General features: G+C 41.7%; 1 protein-coding gene across 3 annotated transcripts in view; it reads right to left on the minus strand.

The window, feature by feature from the left end:
* LOC139408914 (GTP:AMP phosphotransferase AK3, mitochondrial-like) overlaps positions 1 to 13,190 on the minus strand; it is a 32,574-nt gene extending 19,384 nt beyond the window's left edge. Inside the window, exons 1-2 of one of the 3 annotated variants that reach the window (XM_071153369.1) lie at positions 12,719 to 13,190; positions 56 to 175 (exon numbers count right to left, since the gene is read on the minus strand). In XM_071153369.1, coding sequence (XP_071009470.1) covers positions 56 to 175; positions 12,719 to 12,899 — 301 coding nt within the window. In that variant the 5' untranslated portion in view covers positions 12,900 to 13,190. Of the gene's footprint in view, positions 1 to 55; positions 176 to 10,513; positions 10,597 to 12,718 lie in introns of those variants that run through there. The other 2 variants (XM_071153370.1, XM_071153368.1) reach the window with 2 other exon arrangements.
* Between the last annotated feature and the right edge of the window lie 1,011 nt (positions 13,191 to 14,201).

Here is a 14,201-nt window from a genome sequence, read left to right on the forward strand (position 1 = left end):
TGTATCCCCTCTATCGGTCGCAGTAATGAGTGTGGTGCAGGTGCTTATTGCTGACCATCCAGCAGCCAGCTGCTCTGGTCTATGTTCCTCATCTCTGTCAGGATGAGACGGGAGATGACGTCATCAGGTACCAGCTGACCCTGGTCAATGCATGACTTCATCAGAAGACCCAGCTCTGCAAGGAGAGGAGACACAGTGGGGAAATAAAGCTCAGAGCTGTGATCTTTACTATTTAAAACATGTACACATTATGCACTTCATCAGAAGACTCGGCTCTGCCAGGAGAGGAGACACAGACACACAGAGCAACACAAAGCTAAGACCCAGCTCTGCAGGGAGAGGAGACACGGGAGGAAGTTAAAGCTCAGAGCTGTGATCTTCACTATTTACACATATACACATTATGCACTTCATCAGACGACCCAGCTCTGCAGGAGTCCGGAGAAGAGACAGAAAAACACAAGGATCAGAGCTGTCATCTTTACTATTTATTATCTCAGAAGAACCAATTTTGCAAGGATAAAACAGAAAGCTGTCATGGGCAATTCCACGATAACAGAATTGCGATGAGACTCAAGATATTTCACTTAAAATATATGCCAAACAAAAACCATTGATTTCAAAGTTTAACAAACCATGGTCTAACACAAGGACTACTTTTAACAATTTACATTTGACAAAAATACATTTCTGGAAGAACTGTGCATTATGGATATGAATGTCATTCTCTTCATGGTGATGTATCCTAAATAGGTACACAAAAGTAGAAATATATATTTGAACATATTTGGGTATAATTCTACACAATGGTTAATATTTTAATGAGTTCTGCCACCAAACAAGACAACATTTTATAATTGTGTAGGTGCTTACTGCTCCAGAGCGAAGGTTCAACTTCCAACAGGACAACGACCCTAAGCACACAGTCAAGACAACACAGGAGTGGCTTCAGGACAAGTCTATAAATGTCCTTGAGTGGCCCAGCCAGAGCCCGGACTTGAACCCAATCAAACATCTCTGGAGAGACCTGAAAATAGCTGTGCAGCGACCCTCCCCATCGAACTTGACAGAGCTTGAGAGGATCTGCACAGAAGAATAGGAGAAACTCCCCAAATACAGGTGTGCCAAGCTTGTAACATCATATCCAAGAAGACTCAAGGTTGTAATCTCTGCCAAAGGTGCTTCATCAATGAGTAAAGAGTATGAATACTTATGTAAATGTTATATCAGTTTTTTTATATACATTTGCAAAATATAGACGTTCATATGATGGTCACAGATACCTTAAAAAAAGATAGGGGCATGGATCAGAAAACCAGTCGGTATCTGGTGTGACCACCATTTTCCTCATGGAACGCGACTCACTTCCTTCACAAAGAGTTGATCAGGCTGTTGATTGTGTCCTGTGGAAGGTTCATAACATTGACATCAGCAAACCTCTCGCCCACACGATGCCATACACACTGTCTGCCATCTGCCCTGTACAGTTGAAACCAGGATTAATCCGTGAATAGCACACTTTTCCAGCATATCAGTGGCCATCGAAGGGGACCATTTGCCCATTGAAGTCGGTTACGATGCCAAACTACAGTCAGGTCAAGACCCTGGTGAGGATGATAAGCATGCAGATCGGCTTCCCTGAGACGGTTTCTTACAGTTTGTACTCAAATTCTTCGGATGTGCAAATTCTTTCCTCAGCTGTAATGGTGGCTTGTCTCAGACGATCCCGCAGGTGAAGAAGCCTGATGTGGAGGTCCTGGGCTGGCGTAGTTACATGTGGTCTGCGGTTGTGAAGTACTGCATAATTCTCTAAAATGACATTGTAGGCGGCTTATGGTAGAGAAATGAACATTCAATAGTCTGGCAACAGCTCTGGTGGACAGTCCTGCAGTCAGCATGCCAATTGCCCGCTCTCTCAAAACTAGAGGCATCTGTGGCATTTAGCTGTGTGACAAAACTCCATCGTATATTTCAGCTCATGAAACATGGGACCAACTCTTTATATGTTCTGCCAAAAGAAGAGACACAGGAACACACACAGCTCAGAGCTGTCATCTTTACAGTGTATTCTCTACTAACAACATATTCTACCAAATCCTATCTTGTCCAGAACAGAGTTATGTATCTTACATAACCTGTACACTAAGGACAAAAACATCCTGTATCTTTACCAAGTCGAGAAAAGACCAAATCTCCCCAATTGATTACGGTATGTACCGTACTCAAAGAAACTACAGGTAACTACCCAAATAAAGGAAACACCAACATAAAGTGTCTTAATAGGGCGAGCCAGAACAGCTTCAATGCGCCTTGGCATAGACTCTACAAGTGTCTGGAACTCTATTGGAGGGATGCGACACTATTCTTCCATGAGAAATTCCATAATTGGGTGTTTTGTTGATGGCGGTGGTAAACCTTGTCTCAGGCCTCACTCCAGAATCTCCCAATAAGTGTTCAATTGGGTTGGGTTCTGGTGACTGAGACACACACCTTAAACCCCCTATGCTCCTTTGAGACCCCTTTTTCTTCTAGCCATGGTAAGTCACTGAGATCTCTTATTCTAGCCACGGTAGCCAAAATAATGGGCAACTGGGCCTTTTAAAACCTGACCCTTAGCATGGGATGCTTAATTAACTCAGGAACCACACCTGTGTGGAAGCACCTGCTTTCAATATACGTTGTATCCCTCATTTACTCAAGTGTTTCCTTTATTGTTACCTATATATTTCTAATAGGTTTAGAAAAACTTCAGTAGATCCTTTCCTATTTAGGCCGGAATACATTTCCCCCTCAGCCTTTCACTTAATTGGTCTTTGTCCAACAGCAGAAAGGAATTGCCTGACAGTCAGGGCAGAGGGTTGTGCAGAGCCATAGACGGTGCAGCATGACCCATATGCATGCTAATATAGCCTACGGTGGATCTCATCTCAGTCTAGAGCAGAGAGGCTGCACACTCCACACTGAAAATATGTGCTTTGGATATACAGGCTTGCATTATGTGAACTATTGGCCTTCTTTGAGGACTTGGCACATGGCTTGCTGTGCTTGTGTGTACTTACAAAATGTACAATTTAACTGCTAACTAGATCACAGATTTGTGGAAGATGGTACGGGCAATAAAACGGAGTCTTTTCGTCCTGTTTTCACTTGGGTGTTCTTAAATAAAACTCTATTGCCTTTTATGTCATTCTTATCATTCCAGTGTAATACAAAGGTGCTCGGGAGAGTGGGAGTGAAGTCCTTGAAGTCAGTTGTCCGCTATAGGCTACTCTTCAGTTTATGATGTCCTCACATCTGATGGGACTTCAGCCAAGGTAAGAGCTGGAGCAGTGTGATAACATGTTGCAGTTACATACAGAACTACCTTGAACTTCACTGTAAAAAGCTCAGGTAGCAGCTTGTTTATGTATCAGGTTACCTGTGGCACGGGTTTACGTTAGCTGTAGGTCTATGTGAAATACAGGTGTGTGAATTGTTTCAAACTAAAGTGGTTCTTTGTCACAATGACTGCTCTTTCCACTTAATGATATGTGATGGGGGTCTCGTCACTCCTCTTCAGGCTCGACCTAACTGCAGTAAGATACCAGGATGATTGTGGAACTGGACTGAACTGTTTCTCTTATCATAGTCCGAGCAGAAACGCACTATTGGCTACTGTAGGGGGGAGTATTTTATTTCCAAGGTGTTGGTCTATTGTTATCTCTGTAAGAGCAACTCTGTACAGAGATACAGAGAGCAACTCAAGAGCAACTTCAACAAAACAACAAGTAGTTAGACAGGAGATTCCAGGGGTTTAGGCCAGGGGTTTAGGCCAGGGGTTTAGGCCAGGGGTCTAGGCCAGGGGTCATTAGAAAAACGTTGAACTTTTTTGAACTGTTGATCTGCATCTTTCTCCCCAGCGGTCGGTTGATCAGCAACCACCACACCATAATAGTAGGAGTGTGCGAACTCAGAGCTTTTTTCCAGGACTTTCATTGCACGCTTCATTGCATCATCTTGTGGGTGACACTTTCTTTCTTTTTTTTTCTCTTTCTCTCTCTCTGTATGTTGCATTTTGTGCTTACATACAAAACAATCTGATTGCATCACTATTAAAGTGGCAGATGCCACATTCATTTTTGGACTTGTAAATGTATGATATATACCCAATATTCTTGAAGAATATAACGTAGAAATGCTTCAATAGCTTAGTTCAACTGCCGTACCCAGGGCTCTAAATAAATAAAATGAAAATTGGCAGCACTGGCACTCCCAACCTAAAAAAGTTAGGAGCACAACATAAAATCTAGGAGCACCAGAATATATTTTTTTTTAAATTGATTGAGATATAGCATATTGGGCCTATATAAATTCTAGGTACTATTGAAGCACATGTTGTTCTCATAGATATTAGAACCAGTAGATAGTGATAGAGTGGATGTCATTCACCTATTCCTATGTATTTGATTTTGAAGACGAATGGGGCTGAGTGGCACAAAAAAAAATATGCTGAAGATCATGGTGAAAGTGGCCATAACTAGCAAAGAATCATGGTCGATGTAGTCGTTTTCATCCTGCCTGAGAGAGTCAATCGGGAGCCTCCTCCTAGCCTGCTGGCCTGTGATTGGTGACGACAAATGTAGTAGTCAGAATAGATCACTATTTAATTCAATATCTAGATTTGTAGCAAACTTTTAAATAATTAGTCGTTGGAATCAAACCTGATCATAACAAACTAATTTGAGAGCCCAAAAATGTAGAATTGCGAGGGCAGACCAGGGCTTTTTGGTACCACTAGGTTGCTACGCAGTAGCCAATCAGCAGAGCTCATGATTTGGGGGCCTGGTTGTGCTCTAGAAACTCATATTTAAACCTGTAAATACATTTGTTTATTGTAAAAAGCTAAAATGTTGATACAAAAATCTGTAATTAAAGTTAGAAAGTAATTTGTGGAATATTAGGTGGTTTTTACATTGTGTAAAAGCACTACCTATTGAGGATGCATTACATTGAACATTCTACACGGTCTCAAATGTGTGAGTGAAGACCTGCAAGGGATAAGTCATTCATTTCTATGATCATTAATCTTCTGAAGAAGCTATCCCTTTTCCTTTCTTTCTGTGCCCCCAGATGTTTAGATAGAGAACTAATGAAGTAAGTTGAATGAAGGTGTAAACAAATGTCTGGTTTTGGAACGACCCGTGACATGGTTTACGAACATGGCCTAAAAACAAACGTGTTGGTCCAGCAGCCACTGTGGCAGGTAGATGAAACAATTTGCCAGCCACTCACAATTCTTACCAGCCAATACATTTATTTAGTTTTTCCAGGTTCCTGTTTTTCAGGTTTTCACACAAAGTGGTAGACACAGGCATTCCCATACCATTAAGTATTCTGAAAGTTGGAAGTAATACAAAATCACTGATGCATTCTTTACAGGTAGTCTTTGGATTGAACGAATCTGCGCTCACTTTTTTTCTCTAGGCACAACTGCACAGGAGCACAACATAACATTATTTCACAACATTATTTCCAGAATTATCATCTGGGTGATGTTTTTCTCTGGTCGCACTGCTGATCCCAAAATAAAATGTCAGGTCACACAGCAAAATATCTAGGAGCATATGGTTGAACTTTAGAGTCCTTGTCGTACCCCATCAGAACGCAAAATATAGGATTGTTTAACTGCAATGTTTGTGAACAAAGTAAATGTAAACATTATAGCCTCAAAACATGGTTTAAACTATAATTTTGATATAATGGATGGTCAGCCCTTGCATCCATACAGGGCTGGCCCCTAGCTATGTGACACAAGTGTCTCCTAACCCCTCCTGTCTCAACCTCCAGTTTTATGCTGCAATAGTTTGTGTCGGGGGGCTAGGGTCAGTCTGTTATATCTGGAGTACTTCTCCTGTCTTATCCGGTGTCCTGTGTGAATTTAAATATGCTCCCTCTAATTCTCTCTCTCTCCCCTCCCGGAGGACCTGACCCCCGGGACCATGCCTTAGGACTATCTGGCCTGATGACTCCTTGCTGTCCACCTGGTTGTGCCGCTGCTCCAGTATCAACTGTTCTGCCTGCGGCTATGGAACCCTGACCTGTTCACCGGACGTGCTACCTTGTCCAGGGCCTGCTGTTTTCAACTCTCTCTCTCTCTCTCTCTCTACCGCACCTGCTGTCTCTAACTCTGAATGCTCGGCTATGAAAAGCCAATTGACATTTACTCCTGAGGTGTTGACCTGTTGCACCCTCTACAACCACTGTGATTATTATTATTTGACCCTGCTGGTCATCTATGAACGTTTGAACATCTTGGCCATGTACTGTTATAATCTCCACCTGACACAGCCAGAAGAGGACTGGCCACCCCTCAATGCCTGGTTCCTCTCTAAGTTTCTTCCTAGGTTCCTGCCTTTCTAGGGAGCTTTTCCTAGCCACCGTGCTTCTACAGCTGCATTGCTTGCTGTTTATGGTTTTAGGCTGGGTTTCTGTATAGCACTTTGTGACATCTGCTGATGTAAAAATGGCTTTATAAATACATTTGATTGATTGATAAGCGGTTGCTTAGGGCCCCCGGCCACTAGGGTACCCCTGATCATGTATCTATTTTAGGGTATTTCTATAAAAGAGGGTACCAGTGAGGATTTTCTACATTGGACAACTTGTTACAACTGTTGATAAGTCATTAATTATAATCAGCCATTTTGTTTCATGTCATTACATTAAGATATAGTGGTGATAATAGCCAATGGGGTCAGTGCCATTTAAAATTCCATGAGCATGGCCTTATTTCTATTACAGCATATTGCATGACTGTCATTCACATTCCATTCACCCAGTTCAATGGAACAGTGATAGGTTTAGGCTACTAAATTATACTTCCCCTATACCCATGAGCTTGCTACAACCTCGCCTATAAATGAAAGTTTACAACGTAGGTCACACAGTTCAAAATAAAAATTTTGAGGCGACAGACACATGGACAGACAGTGACACATTCAATACCATCTTCTACACTCTTGCCTGCATCTAGCTGATATAGGGTGTAATCATTAGTCTGTTGCAAACAAGAGTTTCTATTGGACAAATTCACGTATGTTTATTCCATTAAAGAAAAGTTTTTCAACAGAATCGGCAGAATGAATATACAGCTGATCACGAATTAACAAAGTTCACTTTCATAGCAGCCAAGTTGTATTCCTTCTCGCAGCTATGCACTCTCCTCCTCTCACCTGTTCCCTTCACTTGTTGACTTCAATGCACAACACATCAGCTGTATGTGACCAGGCAAAACAAAACTTTCCAAGCCAAACCATATCATAACCGCTACACACAGCCTATACATCGTTGTCACCATATTAGCTAAAGTAATGTCATAGTCAACATAACTAATAGAACTAACACGTTAGTAAACCTGCTACAATCATGCAGTAATGTTACAGTGTACAGTCAGTAAGCAGTTTAGCACTTACACCGGCGGTTAAATTATACATTGAACTTGAACACTGTAAGAACCCTGAATTAAGCTGTCAGACAGTTTTTTGTATAGAGATCTCAGAAATGCAGTGTAACTACTTAACATTTATTTTCTCCTTATGTTACGGGGTGAAAACAGTTTTCATGGGCACACAAATCCATAATAATTTATGCATTGCAAAATTGAATGCTTCTAATTGAGTCCCCTTACCTTGATACTTAAAACCTAATTCGATACTGTCATGAACATGGTTCTTCCATAATAATGCATAATACTTGCGCATTTGGTGTCCAGCTGATTAGCTACGCCATGATATTTTCACACATCTGATCCGGGAAGAAATTTGCCAAATGAAAGTCAAGTGATGAACAGCTTTGGTGATAGCTAATGCAATGCAAAAACAGCCCAAGTGCTGGAAGAAAGGTGTTTGCGAGGATTGGTGAAGACAGTTGTGCCTGGATCCACATTGGATCCAATATCCCTAGCGAATTGATGTTGAGCATCTGGTATTGTCTGCTTGATTTACAGCAGGGTCCTATTATATTTAACAGAGAAAGCATCAAAGTAATGCGTTCATGTTTTCACATGTTTTTGTGCCTCGGATTGGACACAGTCTACCATGCGCAATTGTGTAGGAAAGACTATTGTGCAACACCCAATGCTATTCCTATGAATTATTCTGGATATTAGAACAAATTACATAGCCTAGTGGGCTACTTCGCAATATGATTTGGTAATGAAATAACATGACAAATACATTTTGGTTGTCCATGTTACACCTGCAATTTTAAACAATTACAAGGGGCTTCAAGTAACCTACATGAACTTGGAGCTCAGAAATACAAGTACTGGAATAGGAGGAGTACTTTGAAAATCAGACATTTCCTCAATCTGGTGCTTGAAAGGTTCTTGTAATTGTAGCCAATGTATACATTCTCCTGCTCGGGGGAAAATGTGATTTCATTTTTTATCTGTTTTTGTAAGAGATTTGTCCACTTTCGTTTGAAGGGTGTTGCGCTACTCTGTCGTTTAATGTTTAATGTTGGCTTCTTTTAATCATTCCATTTAAAAAAAAATGTTTTTGGTCACTTTCTCATCATCAAAACAGCAATGGGGAGATTCAAATGGTGAGATTAATGCTATCACTATTCATGGTTTGTGTGCGCCTGAGTCGGCCAAAGGCTACAGAAAAATACATAAATCGGCATAATCCAATTTATTCTCACATGTGAAACTGCATGAAAATCTTGTGTTTCAAACCATTTTCAAATGTTGATCCCAATGTCACACATTGGCCCAATTATTTATAGAAGACCCATGTACAGTGCCTTCAGAAAGTATTCACGCCCCTTGACTTTTTCCACATTGTTATGTTACAAAGTGGGATTCAAATTGATTTAATTGTAATTTATCAACGATTTACACAAAATACTAAAAAATCTTGATTAGATAAGCATTCAAACCTCTGAGTCAATACATGTTAGAATTCCCTTTGGCAGCAATTACAGCTGTGAGTGTGACTTGGTCAAATCAAATTTTATTGATCACATACACATGGTTAGCAGATGTTATTGCAAGTGTAGCGAAATGCTTATGCTTCTAGATCCGACAGTGCAGCAGTATCTAACAACTCCACAATACACACAGTCTAGTAAAAGAATGGGATAAGAATATATAAAATATATGAATGAGCACTGACAGAGCGGCTAAGATTCAATAGATAGTGTAGGATACAGTATACACATATGAGATAACGCAAGATAAGTGGCGTTACTAAAGTGGCCAATGATATCAAGTCTGTAAGTAGGCAGCAGCCTCTGTAATAATGATGGCTGTTTAACAATGATGGCCTTGAGATAAAGCTGGGACAGAATGAAAAACAGCTTCTGATGCACCTGTACTGACCTCGCCTTCTGGGTGGAAGCGGGGTGAACAGGCAGTGGTGGTTGTTGTCCTTGATATTTGTTGCCTTCCTGTGACGTTGGGTGTTGTAGGTGTCCTGGAGGGCAGGTAATTTGCCCCCTGTGATGTGTTGTGCAGACCGCACCACCCTCTGGAAAGCCCTGCAGTTGTGGGCAGTGCAGTTGCCATACCAGGCGCTGATACAGCCCGACAGGATGCTCTCGATTGTGCACCTGTAAAAGTTAGTGAGGGTTTTCGGTGACAAGCCAAATTGAAGGCGCTGTTGCGACTTCTTCACCACACTGTCTGTGCGTGGACCATTTCAGTTTGTCGGTGGTATGTATTCCGAGGAAATTAAAAACTTTTATTTTTTATTTTTAACTTTCCACCTTCTTCACTGCTGTCCCTTTCGATGTGGATGGGGGGGGGGGGGTGCTCCCTTTGCTGTCATGGGTGAACAGGGAGTACAGGAGGGGGCTGAGAACGCACCCTTGTGAGGTCCCAGTGTTGAGGATCAGCAGAGTGGAGATGTTGTTAGCTATCTTCACCACCTGGGGGGCGGCACGCCAGGAATTCCAGGACCCAGTTGCACAGGGCAGGGTCAAGACCCAGGAACTCAAGCTTAAATTTGTATTTTATTTAACTATGCAAGTCAGCTAAGAACAAATTCTTACTTACAACACTGGGACAATTGTGCGTCGCCCTATTGGATGAGGAGTTGAGGGTACTATGGTGTTGAATGCTGAGCTGTAGTCAATGAACAACATTCTTACATAGGTATTCCTCTTGTCCAGATGTGATAGGGCAGTGCGATGGCATCGTCTGTGGACCTATTGTAAGTAAATTAAAGTGGGTCTAGGGTGACAGGTAGGGTGGAGGTGATATGATCCTTGACTAGTCTCTCAAAGCACTTCATGATGACGGATGTGAGTGCCACGGGGCACTAGTCATTTAGTTCAGTTACCTTGGCTTTCTTGGGAATAGGAATAATGGTGGCCATCTTGAAGCATGGGGGGACAGCAGACTGGGAAAGGGATTGATTGAATATGTCCGTAAACACACCAGCCTGTCAGCGCATGCTCTGAGAACGCGGCTAGGGATGCCGTCTGGGCCGGCAGCCTTGCGAGGGTTAACACGTTTAAATGTTTTACTCACGTCGGCCACAAAGGAGAGCTCAGTCTTTGGTAGTGGGCCGCGTCGGTAGCACTATATTGTCTTCAAAGCACTCAAAGAAGTTGTTTAATTTGCCTGGAAGTTGTGACGAGGGACCCAGGTGCAGAGAAGAGACCAGACAAGGAATCAGTGGTTAAGGATAAACATAATACTTTACTGAGAAACAGTCACCGCAGGATCACAGTACACTTGAAAAACAAACACTAAGTCTCAAAAACTCACTCAGGAAACAACCGCAGCACATGGTAAACAATTGACGCTTCTGCCAGGGACAACAGAAAACACACCTCTTTTAACAGGGAAATCATCACGCATATATAGGACACAACTGAGTGTCGTTAATGTCTCTAGGACATTATTCAATCTCTGTCAAATTGGTTGTTGATCATTTCTAGACAAATATTTTCAGGTTTTGCCATAGATTTTCAAGCTGATTTAAGTCACAACTGTAACTAGGCCACTCAGGAACATTCAATGACGTCTTGGTAAGCAACTCCAGTGTATATTTGTGTCACACCCTCATCTGTTTCACAAGTCTTTGTGATTGTCTCCACCCCCCTCCAAGTACGCCCATCTTCCCCATTATCCCATGTGTATTTATACTGGTGTTCTCTGTTTGTCTGTTGCCAGGTCGTCTTGTTTATCAAGTCAACCAGCGGTTTTTGTATCAGCTCCTGTTTTCCCCAAGTCTCTCGTTTCTCGTCCTCCTGGTTTTGACCCTGAGCCCGCCCACCTGATCCCTCTTCCTGCCCCTGACCCTGCCTGCAGTCCTGTACCTTTGCCCAGTCTCTGGATTACCGACCTCTGCCTGACCTGGCCCTAAGCCTGCTTGCCGTACTGTACCTTTGCTCCTGTTGCTGTAATAAACATTGTTACTTCGACACAATCTACTTCCTGGTCTTACCGTTATCCTGGTAATTTGGCCTTGTGTTTTAGGTTATTGTCCTGCTGAAAGGTTCATTTGTCTTCCAGTGTCTGTTGGAAAGCAGACTGAACCAACTTTTCCTACAGGATTTTGCCTGTGATTAGCTCTATTCCGTTTCTTTTTATCATAAATACCACCCTAGTGACAAGCATACCCATAACATGATGCAACCATACCATGTCAGCTTTTTTTTCTCCTACGCATCTACCAATAGGTGCCCTTCTTTGCAAGGCATTGGAAAACTTCCCTGGTCTTTGTGGTTGAATCTGTGTTCAATGCTCGACTGAGGGACCTTACAGACAATTGTATGTGTGGGGTACAGAGATGAGGCAGTCATTCAAAAAAATCCTGTTAAACACTATTATTGCACAGAGAGCAACTTATGTGACTTGTTAAGCAAATTTGTACTCCTGAACTTAATTAGGCTTGCCATAACAAAGGGTTTAATACTTATTGACTCAAGACATTTCAGGTTTTCATTTTTAATTCATTAAAATGTCAAAATACATTCACTTTGACATTATTATTTACATTATATGGTATATATTGTGGGGTATATAGTGTATCTGTATATTATGGGGTATTGCCAGTGACAAAAAAAAGGGCACTTGCCCAGGGCCTGACCTCCAGGGGGCCCCCATTGATTGTCTCCACTCAGATATCATATTAACATGGCATAAATCATGGCAAAATGTGTAGAATTTCAGAAAAATAGCTTTAAACTGCTCAAATGTATCTCCACCCCATGCTAAAATGCAAAAACATTTTCTCAACTCCCATGTCAAAATGTGTAGAACTGAAGGAAATCTACTTTAAATAAAATATATATATATATTCACCTTAGGGCCCCCAAAAGCCTAGTGCCGGCCCTGCATCGATAGCTCTTGGTTAAATTTCTCCAGCCCCAATCCCTCAGTTTTTTACTGAAACGGGCGATAAAACGCGTTGTTATTGTTTCTACTGTTGATTGCGGCTTTAAACCATACATTCATATTGATTTAGATTTATGATTTTGGTTATTGAAAGTAACCCTATTAATAGCCAATCACACAAACGTAAGAACATGATAGCAACATCTATCCTATCTAATGTGACAACTGCTTCGGTCATGCATGAGAACGACACAAGCAAGTTAGAACATTCTGACTACGTCGAGGAAACTGGCTAATGCATTATGCATGACTTCAAAATCAGCCACAGCAGCCATTTCCGTTATCTGCGTAGGTGGATTGGTTTAGAACTGCACCCTGATCTAATCTTACCTGTTTTGGCTTTAATGTTGGCCCTCAAAAGGTCCCCACTTGAAAGGTGCATTAATCCGAAACTTTTTACTATGCGCCCCGACACAGTGCCTTTCCCCGAGCCCGGAGGTCCCATGATAACCGCCCGGAATATCCTTTGTAGAAGCATTTTCCAATGTTGTGTTAATGTTGTAACCACCATATAAAGACAAGTATTGTCCTTCCCATGAAACTGTTATTTGTGCATTTACACAAGGAAACTTCCGCTCAAGCGGCCTTGGATGTCTAAGTATTTCCACTGTGCGCAATCGTGCAATCGCCTACTGTGGGCGTCTCCTACAGTAGTCTTAGCTTGTCCCTTCAAATGAGCCTGTTTTTCCTGAAAACCTTCACGCGGATAGATGAGGTAGTTCATAATGAGAAAACAGCTTCGACTGGCTGCGCTGCACGGCTGGCTGCGCTGCACCGAGGGCACGTGAGGACGCTTCAATCCACACATCACATCCATCAAGACCAATGATGAATAATATAAACCAATGACCGTGAAATAAACCCTGGATTCATAGTCGCAGAAGTAAGGGTGCTGAGGGTACTGCAGCACCCACTGATAGATCAAGTATATATTTATATATAAAGACATTTTAATAAAAAAAAAAGACAAAAATCTACTAAATTAGTGCACTAGGCCTTTATTACTCCTGTTTTAGCAGAGACAAATACTCATCAGACAAAAATGTTATGCAGCAGTGCAGTTAAAGATAAATAAACAATTATAATAGAAATGAGGAATAGGCCTAAATACACAATGAATGGCGATTAACAATAATGAGTCAAAATAACATGGCTATATACAGGGAGCACCAGTACAGAGTCGATGTGCAGGGGTACGAGGTAATTGAGGTAGCTATGTACATATAGGTAGGGGTAGACAACAGTGACTAGACAACATGATAGATAATAGACAGTAGCAGCAGCGTATGTGGTGTGTGTGTGTGTGTGTGTGTGTGTGTGTGTGTGTGTGTGTGTGTGTGTGTGTGTGTGTGTGTGTGTGTGTGTGTGTGTGTGCGTGTGTGCGTGTGTGTGTGTGTGTGTGTGTGTGAGTGTGTGTGTGAATGTGTGCGCTTATGTGTGTGTGGGTGTATGTAGTATGTGCATGTGTGTTTTGGGGTGTCAGTGTAAGTATGTGGGAGTGTGTGGGTCGAGTTCAGTGTGTGTGTGCATAGTCAGTACAAGCGAGTTAGTGCAAAAAAAGGGTCAGTGCAGTTTGTCCGGGTAACCATTTCATTAGCTATTTAGAAGTCTTATTTAGAAGTCTTATTTAGAATAGTCTTAATTAGAAGTCTTATTTAGAAGTCTTATTTAGCAGTCTTTTTTAGCAGTCTTATTTAGAAGTCTTATTTAGCAGTTTTATTTAGAAGTCTTTTTTAGCAGTCTTATTTAGAAGTCTTATTTAGCAGTCTTATTTAGAAGTCTTATTTAGAATAGTCTTATTTAGCAGTCTTAT

The sequence above is a fragment of the Oncorhynchus clarkii genome, chromosome 5 (genome assembly GCF_045791955.1).
Source record: "Oncorhynchus clarkii lewisi isolate Uvic-CL-2024 chromosome 5, UVic_Ocla_1.0, whole genome shotgun sequence".
NCBI lineage: Eukaryota > Metazoa > Chordata > Actinopteri > Salmoniformes > Salmonidae > Oncorhynchus > Oncorhynchus clarkii.